This window comes from Netta rufina (genome assembly GCF_964035555.1).
Source record: "Netta rufina genome assembly, chromosome: 17".
Taxonomy (NCBI): Eukaryota; Metazoa; Chordata; class Aves; order Anseriformes; family Anatidae; genus Netta; species Netta rufina.
In genome coordinates this window covers 6,923,626-6,942,204 of record NC_140141.1, presented here as the reverse complement: position 1 = coordinate 6,942,204, position 18,579 = coordinate 6,923,626, and the positions used below count along the sequence as shown (strand labels likewise).

The 18,579-nt window shown below is 42.3% G+C and overlaps 1 protein-coding gene across 1 annotated transcript; it reads left to right on the top strand.

Annotated features, from left to right (window-relative positions):
- Positions 1-1,181: 1,181 nt before the first annotated feature.
- CRKL (CRK like proto-oncogene, adaptor protein) lies at positions 1,182-17,831 on the top strand. Its single transcript, XM_084297245.1, has 3 exons — positions 1,182-2,021; positions 4,663-5,119; positions 13,860-17,831. The coding sequence occupies exons 1-3, from the start codon at positions 1,708-1,710 to the stop codon at positions 13,992-13,994; spliced, it is 906 nt and encodes a 301-aa protein (XP_084153371.1). The 5' UTR covers positions 1,182-1,707; the 3' UTR covers positions 13,995-17,831.
- The last annotated feature ends 748 nt before the right edge of the window (positions 17,832-18,579 follow it).

Here is an 18,579-nt window from a genome sequence, read left to right as displayed (position 1 = left end):
GCACAACAGCCTCGCTAGGCAGGTTCAAGGTAGTCATCTTAAATCTGTTTCTTCATTTGAAATGTTTACTTTCAAACACTGCTTCATTTCACATTGACAGCTTCAAAAGCAAAATGAAAAAAGTGAAATCAAAAGCACAAACCAAGCCACGAGACTCAGCTAAAATCACAGCATATGCCAAGGTTTCAAGTACGCCTGGGGACTTAGTGTGGTTTATGTTGCCGTGCCCTTACCTATTGCAGCTGGCTGTGCTGCTTACCACCGCCAGCTCTCCCGAATTTGCGTCAGAGCCTGCAGGCCCCTCTGCCAAGGCTGGCGCTGCTCTGCTGAGGTCAGGGCGCGCCAACCGGCCTCCCTCCCAGCCTCGAGCAGCTCGTGCGTGCTGCAGGCCAAGCTCTTGCCCGGCTGCTGCCCGCGGGCCCTGCTGAGTCCTTTCCGGGGCTTCCTTCCTCTTCAGCGGCTGCGGCAGCATCTTCCCCTGCCCGCGCCCCAAAGGGCTTTGACCCCCGGCTGTCTGGGAACGGCAGTGGAAAGGGGTGAAACTCTCTCTCAGCCTGTAGGAAGTTGTATAGATATCTAGATCAGAAGAGATTATCGCGGTGGTCCACTTTGGCCCTTAATAAATAGGCATTAATAGGGCAACACATCCTCAGGGAAGGCGAGCCCTGCCAACAGCTGCCTGCAGCCTGCACCCTGCAGAGCCGGGAGGGAAGGAAAGCCCCAGGGCAGCCCGAGGCATGGCAGGGGGCAAAGCCCGGGCAGCACCGAGCAAGGAAGGCCCCAGGAGGACAAGGAGAAGGCAGAGGAGCGCCATTGTTCCCTCAGACACCTTCACCTGAGGGGACCAGGCGGGCATTTGGGGGCGACCTGCGGCACAGAGCGCCTACAGCTGGCGCGGGGAGGCGGGCGGTGCCCCCTCCCTCCCATCTTGCCGCCTTTCACACACATATTACACATATTACTCCCCCACCACACACACAGGCAGGGAGGACCCCAGTTATTGCGCCGGGGGCTCGTTTGACCTCCTGCAGCCCGTCAAATAACGAGACCGAGGCGCGGAGCCACCCGCCACCTCCAGGGCCGCCTCCCTCAGCGGCGCCGCCCCTCCCCCGCCGCGCTCCCCTCAGGCGGGCGCGAGGCGCCTGCGCGGGGCGGTGCGCCCGGCGCCGCCGCCATTTTGGTGCTCGGATCCGTGAGGGGAGGGAACGGGACGGCACCGAGCGCCGGGACACCGAGCCCCCTCCCAGCGCCCCGCTGCCGGCCGGCCGAGCCCTCCCTCCTTCCCTTCCCTTCTCCCGGCCGCTATCGCAGCCGGCCGGCCGCCCTCGCCGCTTTATCCCTCGCCGGCCGCCGCTGCTCTTCGCCACCCGCCCGCCCGGGCCCGCCGCAGGCCTGAGGGAGAGGCGGGAAGGATGCCCCGCACGCCCCGCCGCTGAGGGAGACTCGGGGGCCCTGACCGCCGGCTCCGGCCGGCCCCAGCCCAGCCGCTCCTCGGGGCTTCCTCCTGCCGCATCGCTGCCCTCCTTTCACCCCCGGGCTTCCTCGCTGCTGGGCCGGGCGCTCGCCTCTTCCTCCTAGCCCCCAGCCCCGCTCCGCCTGCCGGGCCTCCCCGCCCGGCCCTTCCCTTCCCCGGCTCTCCTCCTCCTGCCGGGCCTTCGGGCTCGCCGCCTTCCTCCCTCTCGCCCTCAGCCTTCCCCGGCCGGAGCCATGTCCTCCGCCGCCCGTTTCGATTCGTCGGACCGCTCCAGCTGGTACGTGGGCCCGGTGTCCCGGGCGGAGGCGCAGACGCGGTTGCAGGGGCAGCGGCACGGCATGTTCCTGGTGCGGGACTCGTCCACCTGCCCCGGGGACTACGTGCTCTCGGTGTCCGAGAACTCGCGGGTTTCCCACTACATCATTAACTCCCTGCCCAACCGCCGCTTTAAGATCGGCGACCAGGAGTTCGACCACCTGCCCGCCCTGCTGGAGTTCTACAAGATCCACTACCTGGACACCACCACCCTCATCGAGCCTGCGCCCAGGTGAGTGCCACCCTCCCGTCGCCACTCCCACCGCCAGCTCTGCTCCTGGCGCTGCGAGGCGGGGGGCTCAGCCCCAGCACCCTAAGGCTGGAGGTAGGGCCGTGCTGCATGCAGCAAGGAAGCCTTTCTTTCTGGCCCTCCCCAGGAACCCTTCCTAATAGCCGTCCTCAGCGCTCTGGGGCACGATGACCAATATAGGTTGTTCTTTTGGTCATCGTTGTCCAGATGGTGCGTGGGGCCTGGCCTTACATTGCATGTAGATGGATGCTAAGGTAGTGTGTGTACATCCCTGTCGCTGCCTGTAATTGCCTTGCGAGAGGGCGTGGTCTTGCTTTGTATCAACCTTCTGGTATTGTCCTGCTCCCAGGAAGGTTGAGAAGCTGGTTCAGAAATCTTCCTTTTGGTGATTGAAGTACAGCCTCTGAGCTTAACTTGCTCTCTGGCCCTGCATCCACAATGACACACCTTTGTGATTAGACTGCTTCACCCTGTTAACTGAGTTTTAATGCATTCTAGGACAGCATTTCCCAAGCTTCTAGAGTGACATTTCCCCCAAAAAAATGTAAAAACATGCATCTCGGTTTGGTTATGGCACTCTTTGTATCTGCATATACTACACTGGGAAATGCTTTTCTAGGAGGATGGGAAAATGTGACTTGACTATGAGATCATTCTTTGTCCTGAGCCCAACAGGGGACATACCTGCAGCTTGCATCACTAAACAGCTTATTGATAAGTCTAGAACATATTTCTTTTATCTTTGGGGCTTCCTGAATAGAACAAAATGAAAATAAAAGCTAGAAAAATAACATGGAAAATAAAAATTGGTTTACTTCTAAATTCTGCGGTTTAAGATTTTATTTTTTTTCAGATTGACAAGTTATTTGGTGGAAAAATAACTGAGTTTTATAACCACACTTTAATCTTGGCATAGTCCAGTTCTTAATAACTGTCAGTAACTTGTCAAAGGTTGACAGTAAGTTGTCAAACTGAATTTTGACCACACGTGATCAAAAGTCTTCCTGTAAAGCTCTCAGGTGGTGGGTGGGAGGAATGTGACAAAGCACCAGCTTCAAGAACTCATAAAGCTGTTGAGACATCTTCAGGGTAGTGGCTGTGCGGAGGCTAAAGAAGTGAATAGGTGAAAAATTCACTCACCTTTCACAGGTGCAGGAACACTTAACTGGAGCTGCCCAGGGTTTTGTGCGTGTTTAAATTTCAGGATGGTTTGGATGAAAAAAGTCAAATTTACAGCAATTTTTATGCTTACCTCTGTTCTCGTTAACCTGCATACTGCTGTGCCTCTCTGACAGTAAAAGCTTCTTCTCAGTCATGTATGGCAATGACTTCCTGAGCTTTATCAAGATGCTTAAACTTAGCTGATGCCACTTGCTCTCTTGGTGTTTGTATAGAATCTTGCATGAAGTATTTCGTGAATGTTTTCATGACATCATGAACACGCCACCTCATTTTCAAGGTTTGATTCCGTACAGCCATTGGTTGTTCTCTCAGCATACAGGGACAGATGGAACCCCAAGCATACAGTGAACTCACATGCTTTTATATTTATATAGATATATATAAAACTCCAAATGGGGTTGACTAGATGTTTTTCCTTCTAGCATAAATTTTGTTCTAAACTTCTTGAAAAATCAATGACATGGTTGGTGGTTTGAATTTCTGTTTAAAAGAAACATTCTGACGCAAGAGGAAGAATGAGGGGTAGCATTCCCAGATTATTATTTTTAAATTAATGGACTAGATTTAGGATAGGGGTGGACAGGCACTTGTGTCAGAGCTGTTATTGCTAGCTGTCATTTTTCTTTAAAAGTTGGCATTTTCAGAGGAGCATCACAGGTAACAATAAGATTAGGGAGCTTATTCCATATTACTTTCCAAAAAGGAAAATAAAGTATTGTCTCATAAAAACACAGAATCTGCCTTTCTTTTCTTAAACAAAGCAGTTTTCAGTATTAACAAGACTGAGTGTCCCCAAAATCCTACCTATAAACAGCAGCTTTCTGGTACAAAGATGCTCTACTGCCTATAGAATCAGAAAGACTTGAGATTATCATATCCTCCTCTTACTTTTCTCTTTTTCCACTATGCTCCCTCAAGTCTGGCACTCAGAGTTTCTGAATTCTTGAGGAAAGTGGATGCTTTGGTTAAAAACGTGAATGCAAAGAACTGAAGAGGATTAGTTAGCTCTCTGAGAGCCCTTCCCCTCCTCACCCCAAGACACCCAAATCTTTTTCATTTAAGTATCGTGGCCTCTTGTCACTTAAGCTATAGAAATCATTTTAATCTATCCTAACATCTTCAAAACAATCCAAAAAAGAAAAAGTAAACCAATAGATAAGAGTTTGCATTATTTCTCCCAATTTTTGCATCCCTGATAGTTTTTTATTGGATTTATGGGGAAAATAAGATGGGTACTTAGGTAATTGCTTGAGAGCATGAGTTAAACTTGTTAAACGTTTCCCAGTGTTACCAAGCTAATAGTTTTGTTATAAAGGTGAACGTAGGTAGTTCTCTTTCATTTGGTGGTCCTAGTGTAAAAGTGGTGGTTGGCTTTGTTACTGGAAATACAGAACAATAGCTATGGGATAGCTATTGATAATACTAACTTTTTTAAACTTAGGTATCCAAGTCCACCAACAGGATCTGGATCTGCCCCTATGTCCACTGCAGAAGAAAATTTGGAATATGTTCGGACTCTGTATGACTTTCCTGGCAATGATGCTGAGGATCTTCCATTTAAAAAGGGTGAAATACTGGCAATCGTAGAGAAGCCAGAAGAACAGTGGTGGAGTGCCAGAAACAAGGATGGTCGGATTGGGATGATTCCTGTTCCTTATGTAGAAAAGCTAGTCAGATCTCATGGGAAGCATGGAAACAGGAATTCCAACAGCTACGGTATTCCAGAACCTGCCCATGCTTATGCTCAGCCTCAGACCACAAGTCCCCTTCCCTCGGTATCCAGTACACCGGGAGCAGTGATCAATCCTCTGCCGTCAACACAGAATGGACCAGTCTATGCCAAAGCTATCCAAAAGAGAGTACCCTGTGCTTATGACAAGACTGCACTGGCACTAGAGGTAAGTTTCTTTTCCTTTCAAGTCTGACAGTTGTTCAATGGTTTTGTAGAATAAGAAGCAAAAAATTGTTAGTGGCAAAGTTGGTGTAAATGACTTCATGTGGAGTCTGCTCAGCTGTGTCGAGGGACTGAGAAGTTCTGTTAGGTTCTAAAGGAAGATTACAAGAATTGCTTCATCTATACCACTTCCTTTGAGAAAAGTGACTAAGTTATGTCAGAACCTATACTTAATTTACTGTTTTCTTGCCTCTGCAACAGTGCAAATACGCTCAAGGGTAGTAGAATGTATACATCCTACTGTGGGAGTAAGTGCTAGGGGGGATGACCTGCTTCTCCACCTTACCTTGGGGAAGGAAAGGGGTGTTTAATTGTTGCAGTGTTCCAGGTTGAGAACTGGCAGTAGCGTCCTTCAGAGAAAGGTAAGGATTGTTTATGAACAGATTTTTACTTATTTTTTGATCCTCGGCTGTAGCATGAAGTACGCTAGTGTTGAGAGCTCGTGTCTGGGCACATCAGAAATACAAAGAAGCGGAAGAGTCTTCTGAAGGACTCTAGATTTTTTTTGAAAATTGGAATTTGAGAAATGGTCTTAAGACCTAGAAGGGGAGGGGAAGGGTGCGTTTATTTATAAGATGAAAGACTGTAGTGTAGCCTCTAACCTTGTGTTGAGCTTCTAATAAGTTCCTGTGCTTGCCAAAACACTTTTTTCTATTAGGGACGTCTTAAAGGTTTTAGAGCTTCATTCTTTAAATGGTAAAGAATTAATGTTACAATTGTAATTAAATTGGCATAAATGATGGAATGGAAGAAGTTTTTGAAACTATATCTAGGATACAGACACTCTTACTCCCATGCTTTGACTATACTGAAAGTTAGTTAACTCATGCTTCAGAAATGTCTCACCTGGAAGCAGTGCTATTGGTTGTTATTCTGAGTGATGAAATTTGAATGTGGTAAAATACTTCAAGGAGCAAATGCAAGGAAACAAGCAAAGGAAGCAACAGCGTTTTAGCAAGTAAAATAGTGGTTTTAAAAATACTTTTGAACTTCGCCTGTTGCCCTTGCCCTGTTAGTTTGCAAGTTGAGGCTGTTAGCTATAGCTGATACTTAGACTAAGGTTTTATGAATAATTGGAAGTCGCTAATAAAAGTTACCTTAAGGCTTTTTCCTCTTGTAAAATTTCTACAAGTGATTACTCTCAGAGGGTTAGAAATTAAATATGTATCACTGGATTTTTTTTGAGTCTTAGGAAAACTAGTTGCTTGTTATTCATGAACAAGGTGTGAAAATTATCATAGGAAGAAATGTAAATTCACTGCCAGCTGTACCGTACAGAAGATCGCTTGCCTTGCTCTGTTTTCAGAAGTGTGAATAGTTTTGGCAGCAATTGATGCTGTTGTTATCAGTGTGTCGTGGAATTACTTCAGGGAGCTTGCTTTGCTGCAGGGTAGCAGAACTGTGTGGAAGGATGGCTCTCAAATAGATTTTTCTGATTTGCTGTTTAGTGATCTAGTTAATTTTAGCTGCCAGAATGTAGTGGTAGGATTAATTCTGTGACCAACATATAGGTCAGAGTTCTTTGGAACCTTCAAGTTGCTGAAATTCTGTTTGAAATATTCTTCTGTTCCACTGATCTCCAATTGCTTATGGCTTCGTGTCTTTGCATCTCCCACCCCTGGTATATTTTGTCTTCCTATGGAGTCTATTTTTTCACAGGTTCACCTTAGTCACACTGTGGCTTCTCAAGAGGTTTCAGAAGTAGAATTCTGGGAATTGATCTACATTTTCATTAAAATTGGTGGTTACAGCTTCTCCTTCCATGCACAGGGAACATTAACAACCTCATTATAGCAACATTTTTGTCATGTGTTCTATCCTTAAAGAAAATTCCAGATTCTTTTCATTATCTTCCTTCAGCTTGCCTAACACCTGCTGGGCTCTGATGTATTAATCCCAACCTTGTGAGGGCTTTGCTTCTCACTAAATAATCTGAACCATTCGAGGTCATAGTTCAACATTCTTAGAAATAATAGGGTTCATTTAGACTAGAAGCTTCTCTTTGGTAAGAGCACGGAAGGTAGCTAATGGTAGGGAAAGGATGGGTTATGAGGGCGTTTGGGGGAAGAAAGCTAATGGTGTTCTTTCAGAGTAATAGTATTGTACAGTGTTGTGCCTCAGTATGACCTCTCAATCATGGTTCAGCTTGTACTGATAATTGTTCCTATAATTGTACAGCTACTGATTGTGTGTAATCTCATTTAAACTGATAAAAGTAAGAAAGCAAAATACCTGCTTGCTGGCTGGAACTTTATGTGATCAGCACACAGACACTACTTACAAGAACCAGAACACCATCAGGAGTAAATACAGCTATTGAGTGGTAACCTGCTCAGCTTCTTTTAAGTGGAGGGATGCCATTTTGCAAGGTTCAGCTTGAAAATGGGACAAGCTGTCTGCTTTCAGGTCCAGTTTGTCTGTTGCACGCTATTGTTTACCTAAGCTGTCAGAGAAGATAAATATTCATAGACTGTTACTGAGAAGAAACCTGGTTTTAAGGAAGGTAATTACATTTTTCATGTGAGAAATGTTTTTTTTAAACTTGTAAAATGAATATTCTCTTGAAAATCCTTGTCAAGATCTAGTTGGTTGGATAATGATGGAGTGCTTAACTTTGAAGTAGTATTTAAAGCGTGACAGTTTAAGGGCAAGAAAGTTTGAGAGTGTCTGCAATAGATTTCCTGTAAGGATACTAGGTAGGTAGCATGGCATTTGGTACAACTTGGACCTAACTGGGCTAAAATTGTTCAGCATCCATATTTATATTCCTGGAGTGACTAACATCGAAATGGGGATTTGGTCCTGTTGCATTATATGCTCTACTTTTATTCTCTAAGATAAAACATCAGCAATCTGCTTTACAAGCTAAAATACCAATTTTAGATATTGCTGTCATCCCCAAACATACAGTTACTGTGCATATAGTTTTGTGCATTCCACTGCAGCAGTGAACAATTAGTAAAGCCTACGATAAGTTTATTGTATGTGAAAGATTCACACATGACTGTGGTCAGTTCTATTAATTACATAGGCCGTTCACATTTAATGCTTTTTAGCGGGATGATTGTCTGCAGTTTCTCACTGCAACTTTACTAATTTTGATTACTACTGTGTGTAGTGTTTTCAAGAATACTGCACGCACGCACACACACACACACACACACACAAAAGCATCAGCCCAGGTCTGTTCCTCTAGTTGTGTGCTTTCAGCCAAGAGGCAGTTTCCTTCCTTTCTGGTGCTCTAGAGGAAGAAATACGAAGGACAGGGATGCAGTGTCCTGCGTTTATGGGAACTAGAACTCTACGTTACGGGACTATGTACTGCGCCTCTTCACCCCTGATTTTCCGTGGGAAAATGAGGAGGACAGCCCTGCGTTCAAAGGTTACACAAACCAGCACCGCACGGTGATGCAGGGACTGTTTGCTCTGTCACTAAGGTACAGAACAGCAAAGTCTACCTTAGAGTTTCTCATCATTTATAACTTGGAGTTCTTCAGCCAGCCTGCTAATGAAGCCTCATCTGAAACCAGCCTATGCAGTGCCCAGAAGCCTAAGACCTGCTGCATTTTACCTTAAAAAGGAGTTTATCTGTTGGTATTTGGACTTTTTGCTTGGATCCAAGGAAGATGATTAATTGCTAATAGCTACACAACAGAGTTCTTCGTGCCTAGCCTGGTCAGTAGGTAAACTAATGGTAGGTAATTCCCTTAAAAACTGGTGAGCTGTTTGAAGGTTGGCTCAGGTTGTGAACTACAAATTCCTTTATCAAATGGTGTGGAATGACTTAAGGATGTTTTAAATACACCATGTGTTTAAATAATGGTTCTTAAATATACTGCAAGCATTGTAGTAAGTGTCATAAACCACTTTGAAGTCAGTGGTAGTCCTAGAGTTCACATCCAAGTCTGACATGACAGTGTTAGGGAATCTTAAGGTTTTATATATATATATACAGAGCTTCGTTATATTTTTATAGCTTTTTTTTTTTTTTTATCATAGTGATTTTTTTCCCCAAACCTGTGCCAACATTATAGTGTGAAGTAGCTTATCGGTGTGTGGCATATCAAGCACATAGATGTATCCATGTGCTATCAGGGGGTTAATGTTTCACTGAGATGTTTTGGTGAAATAAATACCTGTTCCTCACAGTTATATAACTGACATAATGTGTCTCTTGAGCTCGTTGCAATTAGGTTATAGTTAACTTTCTTCTCTTTAAAGTTGAGACAAGTAGGGCAAGATGTGCTAGTAGCAGAACTTTCTTAATTAGGAAATTAGGTTGCTATTTTCACTAGACAACAAGTGTTATGCTTCTCTTAAGTCAGGGAAATTCACTATTGCTGTTTTAAACATTAAAATGCATCTAACTGACAAGATAAATATTTGGCTTTAACTACACAAGTATAGGTTCTAGGTTTTAAGTGTTGATCACAGAGCTTTAGCTTGGAGACCCATTGAATTGAAAGTGATGTTGGTGGCAGGATTTCTGTATCTGCTGATACACACAAACTTTTCAGTATGCTATCTTTGAAAATGCAACTGCCAATTACATTGGACGCTGTGTGCGTTCTTAGCCTTTGGGGCTTCCTTTTCCAGTCAGAATTCTTTATCGTTCCCATCAGGACAACAGTCAGTGCCTCGCAATTTAACACATGTTTACCCTCAGAACTGTTTGCAGAGTTTATTTTCAGATGAAACTGAAAGCGATGGGGATAATCTAGACAAGTTCCTGTGCTAAAATGAGTTTTAGTGTGGCTAAAGAGTGACTGACTGTTCATGGGAGTTCTGAGCTCTCCGGATTCTGGACTGTTGTGACAGCATACTTAGCAGATGGGGACAGGCTATCACAATTTAATGAAAACTGCTCTTTGTTGTGGTGCTCTAAGCCCAGCTCTGGCTCTACTTGAGGTACACGCTGCAGCATTCTTTCTAGGTGAGGCTAGGTTAACTGCATCTGGGGTTTCAGCAGTTCTGCACTGCCCTTCGACCTGCTCTCACATCTCAGGAACAGTCAAAGGTCTTTCCTCAGGTCAGAATGACTTGAGGCATCAGCTGTTACTGTTCTGGCACGCAGCATCAAGATCAGGGCAATAAAGGTGTGTTATCAGCCATTTGGTTTCTAGAATCTTCTAATACTTAGAGCACCAGCTCCTTCAAAGTATCGATTCGTTCTCCTTGGTATACAACTGAATTCTGCCTCTTTTGTTTAGTTTTATACATTTTGGGGGACAGTGGGATATCAAGTGATTTCTTTGATGGAATATGTCTAAAACATGCTGAATTAATGGACTACGTGACTCAAATGGCATGCAGGAACCTTGTGCAGTGTATGAATCAGCTTCAAGTGGAAGACAGGTACAGAGGAGTCTGGAGTGAATGAAGTAACCTTTCTGACTGGCATGTTCCACAACTCACATTTCCCTGGGGCTTTGAATTCGTGCTGTAACAGGGACGTAATGAAAGGATGCTATCTAAAATACGCTTTGATTTTATCGTTTGGGTGGAACCAAATGGCTGCATTTCAGAAATATTACTCACTTCAGTAGGTGCTACTTCCATCTAGTGATGCTGGCATGCTTTGCAAGTGAGTTATTTGTCTGAGAGATGCTGAGACTAAGGAAGCATTAGCCTAATTTATAGATAAGGGCCCATGAGCTGTCCAGAATCATACAGGAAGTTTGTGGCAGAAATGACAATAGAACCAGGACTCCTGACTCTGTCCTGTGCCTAATCATAAGACAATCCTTCTGACTAGCCCAAAATATTCTCTGAAAACAATAGCATGTTAAATAACTTTAGTAGGAGATCACACCTCAGCTGACAGGCTTTAAAGAGACTTTACCAAATACTGCTTGCAGTTAGTACTTGGGAGTGATGCCCATAGAGACTACTTGACCAGATTCTAGAGATGCTCTCAAAAAGAGTCTTTATGAAATCCAAGAATGATTTTATCATGACATCAAGATTCCTTCCCCAAAAATCTTGTTTCAGCATGCTGTTTCATTTAATTTTCTCAAGGGACTGTATTTTGTGTAAATAATACAGCATGAGGGGATATTCGGCAGCTTTCCTTTGGGAAAAAAAGAGGTCTGTTTATTGCAAATCACTCTACTATTCAAGTCCTTGGTATATTATTATTTTTTTTTTTTATGTTTTTTGCGAACCTTTTCTCACCTACCACTCTTTAACAGCTGCTACTGATTTGTAGCAACTTTACCTGCCCAGCAGTGTAAAGAACACTTTGCATTGTTAGACTGCACTGTTTTTTTTGCAAGGTGATACTTAAATTGCCATTTTCTATCATTTTTTGCTCAACTAAACTAAGACTCCCAACCTGTTCAAGCTGTAGAAATCAGAGTCAAACTGAAGTATGTTTTCCTAGAGCTTCTGAATTAATTTTGGATTGATCTCTACAGCATGTGTCCAGAATTAAGTTGTCAGACAAAAAAAAAAGTCCACGTGTTTGATTCTGTGTACTACTGATTCCCCTCCCCATCCCAGGAATAAGATTAGAGTGTTTCCAAATGGATTGTTTGCGTGGTGTGGGGTAAATGCAGTTTCCTGCTGGGTTTTAACTGTTGTGTCAGATGTGCCTTCATGATTTCGAGTCTAAAACCTGGAACTTGAATCTGTCTTCAAGGGTTATTTTAAATCTAGCAGTGCAACACTGACTATTTATAGATGTTATCAGCCTTTTCCTAAAGAGACTTTTGTTAGGTTCCTGTCTAAATCATCTTGTTACTATTTAAAGCTTTCTCTAGACTTTCCATTTAACGAGAAGTCAGACAAATTGTGCTTTTTATCAAAAACACAAAGCGTGCTGCAGTAGTCCACCAAGAGAAGAAAGCCAGTCAAATTAATGCTACCTGTGTGTGCTAAATGACCTGGGCAATGTCTAACTACTCAGTAGGACATGTTGGCTTCATGTTTGAATTTATGAGCAGCATGCATAAAGTTGACAGTTTAAGAGACTCTCAATTATATCCCAAAACTGTGTGGGGATCAGAGGACTTTCTCCTCTCTTGAAAGCACAGGATTAAAGTTGTCTCAAGTGCGAGTCTTGAATTTCCGGATGGGAAAGGGGAGGGGGAAAGCGCTAAGTAATGAGAAAAGCAGGGTGAGGGAGGATTTGGGTGGGAACAGAACAACACATTTTGAGTTAATGTCCAATTCTAATACACATCAAGCTTAAATATCTGGAAAGAGTTTCAATGTTTGAGACATCTTATTTTAAGAGATGTAACACTGAGTGACTGCCAAAGAGTTTGTGGTTGTGTCTTAAACTTTGCTCAAGATTTCTGAATATTTCAGAGTGGTTGTCAAAAATATCTATTGAAGTAATGGTAACTGCTTTAAACAGGCTTTGGATCACCTGGTGATGCGTTTCCTGCAAGATATTTTGTGGACTCGGCTTTTTTCCTTTTTGGAAAACAAAAAAAAAAAATTTATCTGAAACGTTTTAATCTAAGGTCCTTTGCCAAGGCCCTTGAACTATCTGCATCAGCTGTAAATGTTAATGGTATTTAGATAGTGTGGACAAGTTGTTATATATACACCGTGTCAAGAATAAAATCTAATTTTTCCTTCAAGACCAAAGCTAGTTTCCTTTGGATTTTGCAGAAGTAGTTTGGTAATCTGAAACCCAGCTACAAATTGCTTGGACCTCATTTGGGGAGGAAGCTTATGAACTGCTGGCCGTTAGTCATAGGCAGGTTCTACCTTTTTTGTGAAGTTAGTTATGAGCTGCTAATGTCACTTTTCTAATATTTACTATAGTTACCACATAGATGCAATTAAGTAAACAGGAAGGGAGGTGTAGTTCAAGAGCTGCTGCAACAGGCCACGGCTTCAGCTATTCTGAAGTGTTTGAGGGAGAAATGACTGTTTAGTCAGTCTCAAAAGCTGGTTGTCATGTTGAGTATTTTGCTTTGTAAATTATCCTAATTCAGGTTAAATACAGACACTGAACAATGGTAAAGTATAATTTGGGCGGATTTTTTGTTTTGCTTTATCATAGCTTTTCTCTTCTTTCACCACCAAATAGAAGAGACAGTTATGATAGGAAAGGCCTGACATGTTGTTCCTGTTCCAAATTCTTTGATGGGAAGTGGAGGTGAAAGCACCAGATAAAGCTACTATCTGCATATCTAATGCTTATTAAAAACATTTGAGAAGTGTATCATTGTTTTAGAAAACTACACAAGTTTCTTAGGCTCTGGTAGTCAGAAGTAGAACTTCATGTAGTGGTTTCTCTGTCACAGGAATCGTTCTTTGAAAAGCTAAGTTTTCTTTGAAATAAGCATGTTAATGCTAAACCCAGTGAGGGCTGTGCTATTTTGAATGGGGTTTGCATCTCATTATTTATGGTAGCTTTAGTGATGTCAGTTTACATCTAAGCTAAATATATGGCTGCATGAAGTAAGCTTTCCTACAGGAAAAGGCGTGGTTCAGTAATTTATTGAAATACGTAAGTATCCCATTAGTTAAAGTTTTCAAAGCAAATGCAGACATGTTTAGGAATGGTGTCTGTGTTTTAGTTGAGTAAAACTAACTTTTCTTTCCCTTTGAAGCTTATATCAATTTTCTTTTAAGTGATGGGATTGTATTTATTGTTCTTCATTAGATTTGTATCTGAGGTAAGATTCTTATGTGTGATTTTTTTATTTTTTTTTTTAATTCTGCAGGTCGGAGATATTGTGAAGGTTACAAGGATGAATATAAACGGTCAGTGGGAAGGAGAAGTCAACGGTCGGAAAGGGCTTTTCCCCTTCACACATGTCAAAATATTTGACCCTCAAAACCCAGATGAGAATGAATGATTCCCTTTACCCAACTTACACTGCTGCTTCATTTTCCTGGCTATCATTAGCATTGTTTGAGGTGGAATGACTAAATGGCACGTTGCTAGCATTGCCCATTTTCCAGCTTGCTGCAGTTTGACAGTTCTTTTAATATACATTTGGAATACATACAACCCAAGTCACTGCCTGACCTTCATGCCGTAGTTGCATCAACCAGAATTTGGTTTCACTTTTAAAACTGTATTGGGCTGTAAGCTGGAGAAGACTGAACCGCAAGGTGTGTGGCAGACAAGTATGGGAGGAAAACCTTTCTTAAGACTTCCACGGGCTTGTTCTGGCCTGCTTAGTAGGAAGAGCCCTAACCTTAGATCAAACATGCAACTCGTGTTACTGTCCAACAAAAAGCAACAACAAAAATGCAATTTTAGGACTGAAGAAGACATAGTTTTAAGTGAACCTGTCCTAAGGTAGTACATTTACGATGATGGTCTCTTTAAAGGACAATAATTGAAGCTATGTATTCTAAGCAGTTGTATTAGTAACTGCTCGTTTCTGTTAACTTTTGAGCTTGTTGTTGACCTTCTTGAAACAGTGTGTGTTAAATACAGATAACCATTGATTGAGCTGCATTGAAGCTGAGGCATTTATTTATAAGGAAATTTAGGAGGGGTTAATACTCGTAACTCATTTTTGACATACTTAACGCATTTCTGTTGATTTTGCGAGCACTAACTATAGTAAGTGAGCTTTAAAGGGAAACACTTTGGCCTGGTCTATGTACAGCTCCTCTGCTGTGCTGAAAGTCTGGTTTACTGCCACAGCAGTGCTTGTTACCAAGCTGTTACTTGGTAGACAGAAGAGTCAGTTCACCACAGCGTGGAGAAGTACAAAAGGACCAGGACAGAAGAACCTGGTAAATACTGATGGAATCCTCTTATTTAAGCATAAACCTTTTATACCTATTTCTCTGCAGGTTCCCTTATCACTCCAGAGTTCCCTAGCTAAGCCAGCCCCACCTCGCTTAAGACTCCTTAAACACAGTACCTTTTTTCCAGGGTGTCTCCGCGTTGCCGTGCTTCTCTTCCAGAACTGTGTTCTTCTTCGTTTTGGGCCTTTTTTTTCTCCCCATCACTCCCTTGTATCACAGATCCTCTGCATGCTACAATTTTTACCCCCTCCAAATGAGTTGGCTCTGGCTTATATATGCCCCAGATCCCTCCTACTCCCAGCACCCTCCAGAAAATGGTGAATTGGAGTCAGCTGCCTGGGTTCCCTGTCAGATAAGTGAATGCTCAGGCTGGAGGAGGCCACAAAGTCTTTTATCAGTATAGTTTTTTCCCCTTTTCTGTACATAAGCTGTACTGTTGTACCTAAAGTAGGGATCTACGTGGCTGTAGCTATGTAAGTATAATTAATGCCATGCAGGGTAAGTCCTTAGCCCATTTACAGGATATGAAAGCTTAGGTACAGTGCTGTCTTCTACCTTCCTCTTTAAATGTGTTTTCTAGGTGAACTGGAATGCTCTTTTAAAAATAACGCCAAATTAACAGAGTAACATGTCTGCAAAGACTGTAACTATGAAACCTCCCTTTTCAGACAGCCTGCATAAAGAAAAATGCCTGCTGCAGAAAGCCAGGAATATCTGACAGGAAAACAGCAGTGCTACAATACATTCATTTTTCAACTTGTGAAGGCTGTCAGTTGTAGCAAAATGAGAAACTTCAGACACCTGCAGAACTGTACCACTTCTTACAAGTGTTAAATTATATGGAAGTTGTCATCTTAAGTTCCAGCATGTTTTCTTGTTGATTTGTGTCACTTTTTCCTAGTAAAAGAACGTTGTTCTCACTCCTGTGAAGGTGCTGTGAGACCCTTAAATGGAAGGCACTGAAGAAATGCGAAAATGGCATTTACAACAAGAGATGTAAAATGCTGTGGTTGTTTTCTTTTTAAGAAACTCGGTTCATCTGTTAGTTATTTTCTGTAGTATTAATCAGGTGGCTGACAGTCTAGAAGTTCTTGTAGAGCATTTTACTACCAAATTAACTGTGAAGTAGCGTAGCATTGACTGAAGTGTTTGGTGCTGAAAGAATTTCTTGACAATAGGCGCTGACAGGTTGTCTTGCAAAGAAAAGCTATGCAGCTCTCTTAACTAGAGGAGGTTGTGATTCTTCTGTGCCCCAACTCCACCTGAAGTTTACTACATAGATTGTACTACTGAGAGTCATCATGTGAATACAGAAACTGCACTAAACTCAGTCTGCTGCAGAGAAAGCTTATTTCAGACCTGACCTAGCTGCAGGTAGCTCTTCAGAAAACTGGTTGTAGAATTCTTCTTTTGCATGTTAAAGTCCATGAATAAATACTGTGAGATTTGAGATCTTGAACACAACTTTTAACCTGGATTTTGTCACTAAAATGAGTGTCTTGACTGATCTCCTCATTGAATAAGGTATACGCTTTGAACACAAGCATTGTTTTAGGTTCAATTATGTTCTGATACTGCAGAAAAGCAAACTATTTTCCTTCAAAACTATGCAAAATTTGTTTGCAGTGGGATCTGATGCAAAGATGAGAGTTCGTACATCTCTGTGAACCTGGTTTTGGGCCCCAGACGAACAGTATTTCTTGCGGTAGCAGCGGTATAGATTGGTGATGTTCAATGCGGTTTAAATGTAGCATACTGACCAGCCTAAGCTGATTGTAAACTCGCTTCAAAGTGTCTTTGCCATTTTACTATAAGACGAATATTTTCATATAAAGACTGCATTTGATCAGTTGGTGTTTTTCTTTGAAGGACTCTTTTGATTCTCAATCGCTTGTTGCTTGCTTACATGTGTGCTGTCTGTTGCTTTATGAAGCCTCCTGAATTCGAGTGCTAACCTATCCATGTAGATGTTCCCGGGGGGTGTCAGGTATTCGTACTATGAAGCATGAGTCTGCAAGTGACAGCTTCGATCTATGCACCATTAAAATCGTCCATGCTTTTGAACTAGCAGCCGGTTTAATCACCAGGTGCCACACTAGTTAACTATCATGAAAGGCTTACTGTTTGACTCCCTCCTGTTGTGTATGTGTGTATATAGACATTGAAGCCTCTGACCAGTCCGAAAGTTTAAACGAAAACTGTTTTAATCAGTGTCCATCACTGGATAAGCGCTAATTTAATTCATGATTGTTTACAAATTGGAAAGAATAAACAAAAGGGAATATCCTGTCTGGGCTGGGGCTCTAAAGAGCCTGAGCATTATTTTTGTAAAGGGAAATACAGCATTCTTTGTGCCATTTCATGTGCCTGTAAAGTAATTTTTTAATATTATATTAACATCCTGGGAACGAGTGGGCTGCCTTTTGTTTTCTAGTCAAGTTTTCAAGCATATTTCTCAATACCTGCATTTGAAAGTGAGACCTGCCTAAAAGACTGCCTTTTGGGACCAGTGAAAGCATTCTTGTATAGCTGTCATTTTCTGTTCTGTTAAATGAAAATGTTTTTTGAGACAAGGATACAATTATTGCAGTGGGAAAGGTGGCCTTGTATTCGAGACAGTCTTCACTGTGTAAACTTTAAAACACAATATGTAATTTAAAGACCATGAACTTCAGGCAATAATATTAAAGTGTAAGCTTTTAAAATTTATTTTGGGGATCATAGCTTGTTTTATTTTTTGTGCTATAAAATTAACAGTATTAAATGAATTATATTCTTAGAATATATGGAGTGTCTTTTCTTAAGATTAGTGCCTTTTAATTTCTTACTCCACTTTTTTCATAGAACTGGTCCCAACATCAAGCCACTGTTTTTTTTTTTCCAGTGCCCTGTTTGTACAGTCTAAATAAAACTTGCCTCAACTTACAGTATCACTTGTTGTCTTTAGTCTTAAACCCATGGTGATAGTGGCAGAGTATTTAGGTCCTTACTGTGTCAGTATCATGGCCTGTTCCGTAGGTAAATCTGTGCCAGCTGAAGTTTTCCTGAGTCAAAGCAACAGGTAAGCAGGAGAAAATACTGATGCTGAGTGAATGACACTGTCATGCTCCATCCTTGTGCGTGTTCTCCAACTGTTCTGCTGTGCTCTGCAGGCTCAACTGAAAGATGCAGCTCCGGTAACGCCAATCGCTGTTTCCTTCCCCCTCGCACCTGACACCAGCGCTCTTCCTGTCACTACATTTAACTCTTCTTTTGTAGAGGCTTTTAAAAGTCTGTGTGGAAATTATGACCTTCTTTCACTGTGATAATTATCTTGACTGTGCCTGTAAGAACAATTTAGGCATTTGCTTTGAATTTAGCTTATTTTTTAGTAACTAAGGCCTGACGGGTGCAGGTAGGGACAAGTGAAGCCTTCTAGCCCCTGTTGAAGTTGTCACCATAAGGTGTTACAGAGCCCTGCTTTTGTAAATCAAGAACAGGAGGTCAGCTTTTTGCCTTTTTACAGTCAATCCAGATCAAAAATAGAGATTACAGTAACTTCTTTTTAATATTTGAGATCATTCAGGTAAATCATTCACAATGTGTTGAAACTTGAAGTGAGCTTACATGAGATTAAAAAAAGCAGAACTTCAAACATGTAAATGCTGTAAGGGAGAAGTCTTAAAAGCTTGCATT

What these genes read in the sequence shown, in the direction of transcription:
- CRKL (XM_084297245.1), top strand. Translation starts at nt 1,708, where the DNA reads ATGTCCTCCGCCGCCCGTTTCGATTCGTCGGACCGCTCCAGCTGGTAC. An exon ending in CTCATCGAGCCTGCGCCCAG is followed by an intron (nt 2,022 to 4,662) that starts GTGAGTGCCACC and finishes TTTTAAACTTAG; the next exon opens with GTATCCAAGTCCACCAACAG. An exon ending in AGACTGCACTGGCACTAGAG is followed by an intron (nt 5,120 to 13,859) that starts GTAAGTTTCTTT and finishes TTAATTCTGCAG; the next exon opens with GTCGGAGATATTGTGAAGGT.